Below are 10,437 nucleotides of genomic sequence, written 5' to 3' on the forward strand. Positions count from 1 at the left end.
ACCCACTCATCCACACTAAAGTATATTACAAGCAGCATCCTTGCTGCTCCTTTCCATCCATTTCCTGTAAATGTGACTCAGCCGTTCTCTCATCCCAGTCTAGGCTGTGGCCCTGTCGCGTCCTATAATAGCCATTCCAGTCCTCCTCTGACACAGAAGTTCTGTGAAAGGCTGGAAATAGTGTCTGTCTCTAACCTAACAGCATCAGGTGACAGATAGCCAGGACCTGGACAGATTCAGAAGTTTCTAATTGAGGCAGTGGTGCCAATTCTGAGCCACATACTGTGTGTCTATGTTCTGATCTTTGGATGACAGGCATAGGGTCGGGTTTAGGATGTATTACATCTGGGAAACACATTTTCAGACACTTAGGTATACTAGATGTAATATGTGTATGCATGAAAAACATTCCATTCCATTGTCCAAACCTATTTAGGGTCGCTGGAGTACAACCTGGACACGTCACCAGTTTTATCACAGGGCACATGTAGAAACAGACAACCATTCACATTCACACCTACGGGCAATTTAGAGCCTTCAATCAACTTATGATGCGTGTGTTTGGACTGTGGGAGGAAGCCGGAGAACCCGGAGGAAACCCACGCTGCCACGCATGAATACTAGTTCATCTGAAATATTGTTGAAATATGGGGTCATCTCTGCCAGAAGCTATTCATAATGTTAATGACACAAAAAGTGCCATAAAGAAACGCTACAAACTAAACTTAAACTTAGTTGCATAGAGAAAACACAGAACGCTATTCAAACACAGCTTACTTTCTTAACTATGTCCAGCTGGCATGTCACAGCATTAAGTTTATTTAGTGTGACTTTTTTATTGTTTGTTTTGTAAAGTTACAGAAATAGTTGGACACAGCTCACTCAATCCTACATAGGAAAGGTATGGGGAAGCAGAGGGCTTCTCCAGAACTATTTGCCTGTCTGGCAAGAAGTTCTGACTGAGTATACTGGTGCTTTAGAATGTACTGTTGGAATTACTTGCCAATATTTGGAAACTTCCAGGAACTGTCTTTTTTTTATTCTTCATTCTATTGATTACAGCCAGGACACATGTTTTGTATTTCTCTCTCTCTTCTGCCTTTTTACTCAGTGAATTCTAATGTTCCCATATAATATAAAAACATATATCCATAGCTTTATCTGTAGTTGAGCAATAAAAGACTGACAGCTGACACCGTTTACCCCTTGACTTCTCCCTGACCTTATGGAACCGCCCTTCGTAAAACATGCAGATCACATTGGCTGCATCCCAACAAGAAAGCTCCCAGTTAAATACAGCCTGGGGATGCAAACCACCTTTGAAGTAAAATACACGAGGCAGACTGTTATTGCGTACATTAAACGTATTTAAACGAGTCGGCAAATCTATGATATGGTTTTCCCACACAGAAGTCTTTGTGGAGAAAATGTTTCCATACCATCCACATACTTTATGCCATCACAGTCTTGTGTTTGTATGTTTGCAGATCTAAAAATATTCAATGAGTTTTTGGTGCATTTTTGGCTTCTTCAACAAATTAATCTTGTGGTAACCTGTTTTTCCTTTTGTACTGAAGGTTTAATAGGGCATGCCTGTCAGGTCAATCCTTTAGGTTTGTATATGTTTGCTTCCACCAGGATCAATCGTCCATAAGCATACGGTAGTATTCATTTCTGTGTATACACAGATGACATCCAATTCTATGTTAAACAGGATGATCTGCATCCACTTATTATTGAAATGCACATTTACTAATCTTCTGTTAACAACCTGGAAGTTACTCTATTCCAACTCAGATCTTTTTACCCACTGTCATATTCGGTTAGCTCATGATCCCATGACTACTGGTTAGCGCTTTGCTATTACCCCTAAAGCTAACACCAACAAAAGTGAAATACATTCACTTGATTGAAAATAATATGGCCTCACTGCCTACTATTTAGAAATAGTGTCTGGATATTCTCATTCAACATGCAGACTTTGTATTGATGTATTTTTCAAGATTCTTGTCTCGTACTGCTTCATTATTCAAATTAATCCCTAAGGAGAAAAAAACAACAATTGTTTGAGGATAACAGAAGTAAAAACCTACATTCCAATCTAACTACAACATTGAATCCAATGTCAATTGTCCAGTTCTTTGATGTGTTTTAATGTCAATCACATAAATAACAAAGCATAAGTGAGAGACAAGTGTCAGCACTCAAAAGGAGAGGTTCTTAGACAGATTTGGAGGATGAGTGACTAGTCAGAGTAAACACAACAACCTGTCAGTACTGTATGAACAGCCCACTGGAGGAAAGGAATGCAGCTCATACAGAGCTGCTGTTTCTTTTCCTGGACACCAAATGGTCTTTCTCGCTCACTCTTTTTCTGGACCACATTGGCTTAGCCGTCTAAGTAAACTTTCCCACTTCGATGTGCAAAAGTTCTGACTCACTGGCTGGGGCTTACGTAAGCATTTCCTGCAGAACGAAAAGCACCATCATGGGACTGTTCCCTGGACTCGAACCTGAGTATAACAGGATATTTCCTCTTTAATGAGACAGTCCTGGACCGTGAGCACAAACCCCTGTTCTTTCAATTTTGGTCATCCAAGTAACAGTGTTCACAAAAGGAGGCGGGCAAAGGAAAGTGCAAGTAGTTCCGTTTTAGGCCTTTACATACTGGGGGCGTGATGAATAAATGACACAAAATTGCAAAATACTTACCTGTGAATATTTTGCATCAAAACTATTAATACCAACAGCAAAGTAAAAGTGCTACAGTGGCAACAACAGCTACTGGCATCCTTTTGACCCAGAGCAGAACAAAACCCCTTTGACCAACACAAGGGACCCTGAATGTTCGTATGTCTGATAATTGTAGACTACTTATAACATTGAATCTAAAGAACTTTAATATATATATATCTATATCAAAGTGTATTGTTTAACCGATGAGAAGAAACAAACAGATAGCCTGTTAATGCCGACTAAATACATGTATTTGGTCTCAATTTTGAAGTATTTAATATGTATGCTGTATATGCTTTCAATAACACATGCATAAAACAAAGTTATGATTTATCAAATGTATATCTCTTCAAAATGACTGGTTTACTTATTCAAGATTATACAAGGTGACAGGCAAATGGCAGTAAAAATGGTTAAGAACCTCTATTTATGCACAGATTCTCTCTTCTCACTTTTGTGAGTTGGGTCCCAATGATTTGTCATTTTTAAAAAGTGGGTCCCCAGAAAAATAAGATTGGGAAACACTTTAGACTACATTTTGAATTTGAACATTTTGAATCACCAATGTGATTGGTTGATGCCTTTATTTGCAGTGTAAAAGATCAGAAAAATCGACCTTGTTTCAGTACAATTTACGCCCCTATATCCGTTGCGTTATAATAACGTCCTGTGTGAAAGTTCTCATGACAAAAACAACACTTTAAACAAACATATCAAAGCGAGAATTAATCTGTAAAAAATTCCCCTGATGTGTAAAGGCCTTTAATAGCACCACCCATTTCCTGCATCTATATGCTGAGCCTGCCTTTAAATCCAGTACAGCAACGAAATTTGAGACCGGAATTGCTTTTAATGAATTCAGACCTGATTTATATGATGCATTCTGCTTTGTTGAGTGTTATCCAATGTGCCATGTCTGAACCTGGAGATTTGCCTGAGGATGTGTATTTAACTTTAACTCAAGTCAGTGAATTGAATTAATGAAAGGAGACATCAGGTACAGAGAGAATATTAATTAATTGTTGACTTCCAGGCGTTTATTCCTCATGGATGGGGCTTTTTAGCCTTTGAGCTGTGCCAAAATGTCAGCAGTAACGTGCACTGCCACATAGTAAAGCTCAAAACCCCTCATTGCATTACTTCATTTGAGCCAGGTTGCATTAGAAAGAAATGATAGGTAAAAACAGCATTCTGTTGGTATGTAATGCATGGTTTTGCCACCGAAGAAAGTGTACGAATGGAAACAGACCTTTCACACATGTACAAGGTAAGTGAAAGGTAATATCTTAGCAAAGAGAAATGAAGAGGCAAATAAGTTAGTGGCCTGGTTTTCAAAACAGGAAAGGGAAGGCGGACATTTTGAAGAAGTCACAATCCATACTTTGACACTGAACAGGCTTAATCAGAGCAGAAACAAAGTGTATCTGTGTCCTCAGAGGCCTGCATAACATTCCTCAGAGTCACTCTCATCCACCTTGCAAAAGATAACAGGGAAAGTGTCATGTTCTTGTGCACTGTAAAGGTTACTGTAACTCTGGCACTGCTTAATACTTCAGTTTTGATAGGGGAAAAAAGTTTCTTTACTTGGATTTGTTGTTCACCTCATTGAAAGAAATAATCACATTCAAATGGTGCTGGGATTGGAAAATGTGGTGACAGCTGGAACCAGGATGAAGTTTAATCTCATCAACAGTGCAAACGTGGTACTAATCCAACTGTAAAATAGCATATAGTGGAAATAGTTTGTGAGCACCTTTTATTTTGATTTGGGGATTTTCTTAGCAAACAGCTGCTTATGTACACATGCAGCAGTTATGGAGCAACATTATCATTCATCTGGACTCCCGTTCCTAGCCACCTGGCAAATGCAAGTCCAATGTTCTCTTTTAGCAGTTTTTGGTTCTCTATCAACTCCTGGGAGAAATATCTTTAACTGCCATTTGGTACTGAGCAGGTTGTGTACACTGGGTTTATAAAACTCTTTCACTGAAAACAGCTGCCTGCTGCGGCTGTAAACTGTGAGAGCAGTGAGAGTGAACTCAATCAGCAGCGTTGTGGGGCGGATGGCTAAACAATGGCCTGGAATTCGCTATACATCTCCGTAAATCCAGGGGAGCGGCAGATTCAACTGATAAGTCTCTGTATATTTAAGACTTCTTGAACAGACCTGTAGATTTGATCTATAACAAATGTATATATGACAAATAAACCAAGTAATATTGTTACTTTAGATATACATTTGCATGCATACAATACATATTACCTTTCTTTAGCTGCTTAGTTTTTAGTTTAGAAGCTGCCTTCAGTAATATTTAATGCCAAAAGCCCCTAAATCTGCCTTCTCACCTAAAAAATACCACTGCTGCTAACTCGGTGGGTATGCATGTGTTTGCAATTTGTTGTAGTACCAAATTTGAGGAATCATAGGGACGTGAAAACCTAATGATTACAGGTTGGTTAGTTGGATATTGTTATAGTTGTCCACAACTCAAATAGAGTTTATTTTTTTTGTGACGTTTTTGAAATCACCATAATTGATAAAACGCACCATTTTCATAACACATGTGCTGTGTAGCGCATCTGCAGAAAATGACTGTGTTTTCAATTACATATGTCAACCACAGGCCCTTCAGCCTTGGGATTTGGCATGATGTCACCAGCACTGGGCCAGGAAACTATTTTGTAGTCTTGTCACGTCATTTTGACACAATAATAGCTCATTTATTTGACCCTACCAAAACAGCTAAAACGCAGACAAAAACAACTGATTATGGTTTATGTGATGCAGTTCTCGTGTCAGGGAGAATGGTTCCAGTTAGGGTCATTTCCTTTGTTGACCAGAGTCCGGTGTTTCTGTAGAGCTTTAAATCATTCACTGTGAACAGGAACACACAACTAGTTTAATTCAACGTGATGCATTTAGAGGTTAAAAATTTGGGTTTAAACAATTTGCTTAATTTTTTTTCAGGCTGAAATGTCTGTAAGTGGAACGCAGAACACCATTTTATGTTATAAGCGATTATATTTTGATAATATTCCCTGAAAAAAGGTGTATGAGCCAAGCGTTTTTTTATGTACGACCACATGCTGCGTCTTTGAAATGGCTCCCGTTTCTCTACCTGGACAGTGAATTGAAAATGCTTTGAAGAAGAACAGCTCTGCTCCGCATAGTTTGGCACCATCCATAGTTGATCTATTTTAACAGGCTTCAATGGAGTGAAATGCAAACTGAATTTGCCGGCTCCTAAAAAGGTCTGTACTTTGAAATTATTGGAATATGTGGTGTGATTCAACTGAGGGAGAACTTCTAGTAAAAAGCTGCTAGTTAGTCCTGCCTAGTTCTTACAATTGTTTAAATTAGTTTTTCCGGTGATGGTCTCATTTTATTGTAGTAATTTCTCTCCTTTTGAAAACTGCATCACATTTGTATGTTACATTGAATATCCCATCCTTCAAACCTTTATACTTGAGACTTACAGCAAGTTCTACAACTTTAACAATACGTGGCAATTTCAACAGACATCCCGTCAGCTGTATCAGTTTAAGATATAGCTGTATGTCTTGCCAAAGATCTACAGCTGTTAATTCACACATTCACATGGTCGCCATTTAAATGGTTTGTTGAGGAGCACAATGGGATTTGTGTTCCAGTCCTAACAACTTTGCTGAAATGTCACTTGTTTTCAGTATTGCATAAGAGGAACACATTGCATCATGGGAACTATCCGCCTGGTATCCTGCTCAACTTATCTATTTGAAGGTTGGCATAATACCTCAGACAGGGAAGAAAGAAAGAGACAAAAACACAAACAACACAGCGCATATTTGGCTGAAAAGAAGCCACGAAGCCAACTTGTGGTGATAAAGCGACAATGTTCAAAGGCATGATTGCAGGGTTGGCCTGCCAATAGGGTTTGTTAGTTTGTTAGACTGGAATTCCATGCAATCGAGAGCGCTATGATACAGAATATGAGGCATGGTCAACTTAAGGTGGAGTTTCCTTTTCTTCTCTATGAAATGCTCCCTGCTGACACGTCAGTGTTGTTGTCTGTGAAAGGTCTAATCTGAAGATGCCTATTCCATGAAACAGTGGAGCAGACCAGATCATATCTAGTGATGGCCTTTATCTTAAGTCTCCCACAAACACTCACCCAGAAATGTGTTCTTGTAAATGTCAGGAATTGTTAAAAGGTTGTTTCCAAGCAAATGTCAACATCCTTCTGTAAGATAGTGTTGATGTAAAACAGATCTCATTAACATCACCACCGCCTTTACCCTTTTCAGATAGTGGCTTCTTCATGTAAAAAGCAAAAAGCAAAATCCAAAAAATACTCTGACTTACTCAGTCTGTCAGAAATAAGTGAAAGGTTTGTTTCAAGTGGCTTGACAGTGGGGGAAGGGGGGGGTCTACTCCGCCCCAAATCGACAATCCAACAGCCACGTCAGCTGTTCACAGTGACTGGTAAGGTGTGCATAGGTGAGGAATGGGCAGAGCCCTGCATTCCTACTTATTCCACTGTCCCTTTTTGTTGCTGAATCCCACCGTTTGTGGTCTTAGAGAGGAGTTGGCGGAGAGATATCAGAATGTGCATTAAGTCAGAACCAGCAGAGAAGAACACTCTTCCTTCATCTGCACATGTGGCATTCAATACAAATCAGGAAATATGATTAACATATGTATTTGGAGCTTTTTTAATGGTTCCTTGCCATCCACTATTTTCTGCTTTGTAATACGACCAGCATCTTGCAACAACTAAAAGGATGTCATTCTGAAGCAGCCCGTACTTTCTCTTTTATACATTAAGACACAACATGATCCCAGCAAGTCAACAAAGTTATTTGCCTCCCTTTTCAACGCAACACTCGGCATCCTTCTTTGTTCAGGAAAGAAAGGAAAAACAAACGCTTGACTGAGAACTCATCAAGTTGATAGTCCACACGGTTTACACCTCATACAATACGTGTAATAAAGTGCTCTAACGCTACGAACCGGGCAGGTCGTATGTTTTATCACTGAGTCAAGAACAAATGGCTTCTATTTGGTTTGGAAAAAAATCTCAAACTTTGTAATATAAGGCATGTGTATCGCAATGCCTCATGCAATGTGTTTATGGTCTTGTGATTGAAAACTGCAACAACAACACAGCCAACTATGCATGGAGTTATGCTCCATAAACTGCTAATTGAGTGCTTTGTTTCGTGCTTCACTCCGCATTTAGTAGTTGAATATACGTGAAATCACGTATATTGCTATTTTACACACTGAAAGAGTTATTTGCAGAAACATCTGTGCATTATGTTCATTTGGCAGTAAAACAGCTAAATACAATTTGGAATGTATACTTTTTTTGACCCACTATTTTTCAAACAGAAATCCAATCTAAACCTGAAATGCCTCTATTGTTAAAAAAAAAACAAAGTGTTCTTTCAACTATTGTATCAAGGGGAACTTCATTAATACTTTAAATGTGTCTTTGTAAATATGGCACATGGTGGAAGGAAATTAAGCCCAATACAATTAAAGTGTGTTGATATATTAACATGTTGTGCTAACAGGACTAACAAGGACTTCCATAGCCAAACATGTTAAACCCTGTAACGTTAATGTGGCTACTGTGTGAGAGACACCCAGTTAATCCAGACCAGAGGACAAAACAGGCTTGTGGAGACTGAATGCAGCTGTTGTGCCCTAATAGTAGACAGCCTCCCCAGACAAAATGCATCATTAACAAACGAGACTTAACTTACACATAAGCCCACAACACTTATACAACCAACACTAGCATTAAAGAAACATATGTACCCACTTATGCTGTTGTTTACATGTCTTTACAAGATGCCCTGGGACTGTGAAAAGAGCTGTGTTTAAGTGAAATGATGTGAGGGTAATTTGGAGCAATTGAGCAAAGGGGACATGCCAACATGTCAATAAAACGGTGACACACGCAACAGGGTGCTTTGGACCTAGACTACTGTACACAGGTTGTCTCAACAGCTGAGCTCTCAAACAGGTTCTTCTAACCTTTAATTTACAACACGTTTACAACCCTGTGTTTCTCAATCACACACTACCTTGTTTGCTATGAACATCTAATACTAATGCATTCTGATGGTAAATGGTGTGTTGGAACTTAATTGTGCTGGTTTGCATGCATGCGTAAAGGCAAAACGGGTGTCAACAAATTAATCTGGTCTCCAATTGGTAGTTATTTATCGCTTTGACGTTTTACAGCCCGACATGTGCCAATAAAAGCCGCTGCCAAACAACATCAAATAAGAAGCAGGATTGTGAGAAACCGCAGACGGTTCTTTCATGTTAAGCACCGTCATGTAATTGTACGCTCCCGACATGTGACGCTTGACATCCAGATCCACGCACAGAGCCACGGGAGACCTGCACCTCCTGTGCAGCAACGGCAACATGTGGCCGGAAAAACACACTTTCGAAAGTGGATTAGTCGATATTGTCACAATTTGCATGGCAGCTGCGCAATGCAGCCAGGAGATGTGTTGGATAAAGTGTGCTGGAGCTGGAGCGTCATGCGTCATGGCAGCGGACACGCAGAGCTGGAGTTTGAGGCGACTCGCAAACAAACGGAGGGAGGAAAAGTTTCTTACCTTGGGGAATAGGCGCAGGAGCTTGGGGTGCATCAGTAGGAAAGAGAGAGTTTGCAAGCGTCACCCAGCATGAAAACACAAAACAAAACATGAGGTACTCCATTGCTGTTATTGTGCGTGTTTCCCGGACAAAGTGAGGGTGACAGCAGGACTATTTAGCCCTGCTCCCAACGCTAGGCAGGATCGCAATGTAGCCGAGGCTCTCGCGATAATAATAATACAAAAAATTAAAAAATCCTTCAGTGGAGATGAAGTTTTCTGGACGAGCAGCTCTGTTGGAATTCGTCACCTAAAGGAAGAGCGGTATAAGTACTGCAAATAAGGGGAATTAGAGAGCAACAGGCGTGGTTTCTTAATTGCAACTGCAGCCTCTTCCCGCTAAAGTTACAGCCCATGAAGAGGCGAGATAACGGTGTTCAGTCCTGAGCGAAAGTGTAACTAAGCACAGCTGTATTTGAACCCACCACCCCTTGGCTGTTACTGAGGCTGTCCCTCCCCCATGGTCCCCTCCCCCCGGAGAACCCTGCGCCTGTCTGACCAGCACTACTCCCCCTTTACATCATGCTCATACATGCTCATGAGAGGCTTTTCATTCAGCCTCATCGGTGGAAACCATGAAACACTTTGGGATTTTGGTTTCTAACTTTCATATGGGGTTATCTAGCATAATATACATATATAACAGTAATGGAAGATGTACTTTGATCTTTAAAGATCAGTTAAGGTAGAAATACAACAGAGCAAGAATACAGATTTTCAGAATCAAAACACAGTCAGAAGTAGCTATTGTGTGTATGTTGTGTCCAACTGTATCCATCAAACTGTATTTGTATTTCATACAGGTTAGTGTCGCTCAAAGTGCTTCACACACTAAAAAAAGATCAATTGTGGTCTGTGAAAACCACATAAAAGACAAAAGTAAATTAGCAATTCAACAATTGTAGATCAATGCACACAGGGCAAGATAATGATGAAAACATAGTAAAGTACAGTCCAAAGCTATAATAACAGTAATAGTAGTTAAACAGTGAGAAATATAAACTAGATTACTAAAATAGAATACCTTGAGTGATGCAGGAATGA

At 39.8% G+C, this 10,437-nt stretch overlaps 1 protein-coding gene across 1 annotated transcript in view; it reads right to left on the bottom strand.

Moving 5' to 3' along the window:
- plod2 (procollagen-lysine, 2-oxoglutarate 5-dioxygenase 2) overlaps window positions 1–9,457 on the bottom strand; it is a gene marked incomplete at its 5' end in the record, with an annotated part of 28,416 nt that extends 18,959 nt beyond the window's left edge. The window contains one exon of the mRNA XM_079234213.1: window positions 9,355–9,457. Within this exon, the coding sequence (XP_079090339.1) occupies window positions 9,355–9,457 (103 nt within the window). The remainder of the gene's footprint in view (window positions 1–9,354) is intronic.
- Between the last annotated feature and the right edge of the window lie 980 nt (window positions 9,458–10,437).

This window comes from Taurulus bubalis (assembly GCF_910589615.1).
Source record: "Taurulus bubalis genome assembly, chromosome: 18".
Classification (NCBI taxonomy): domain Eukaryota; kingdom Metazoa; phylum Chordata; class Actinopteri; order Perciformes; family Cottidae; genus Taurulus; species Taurulus bubalis.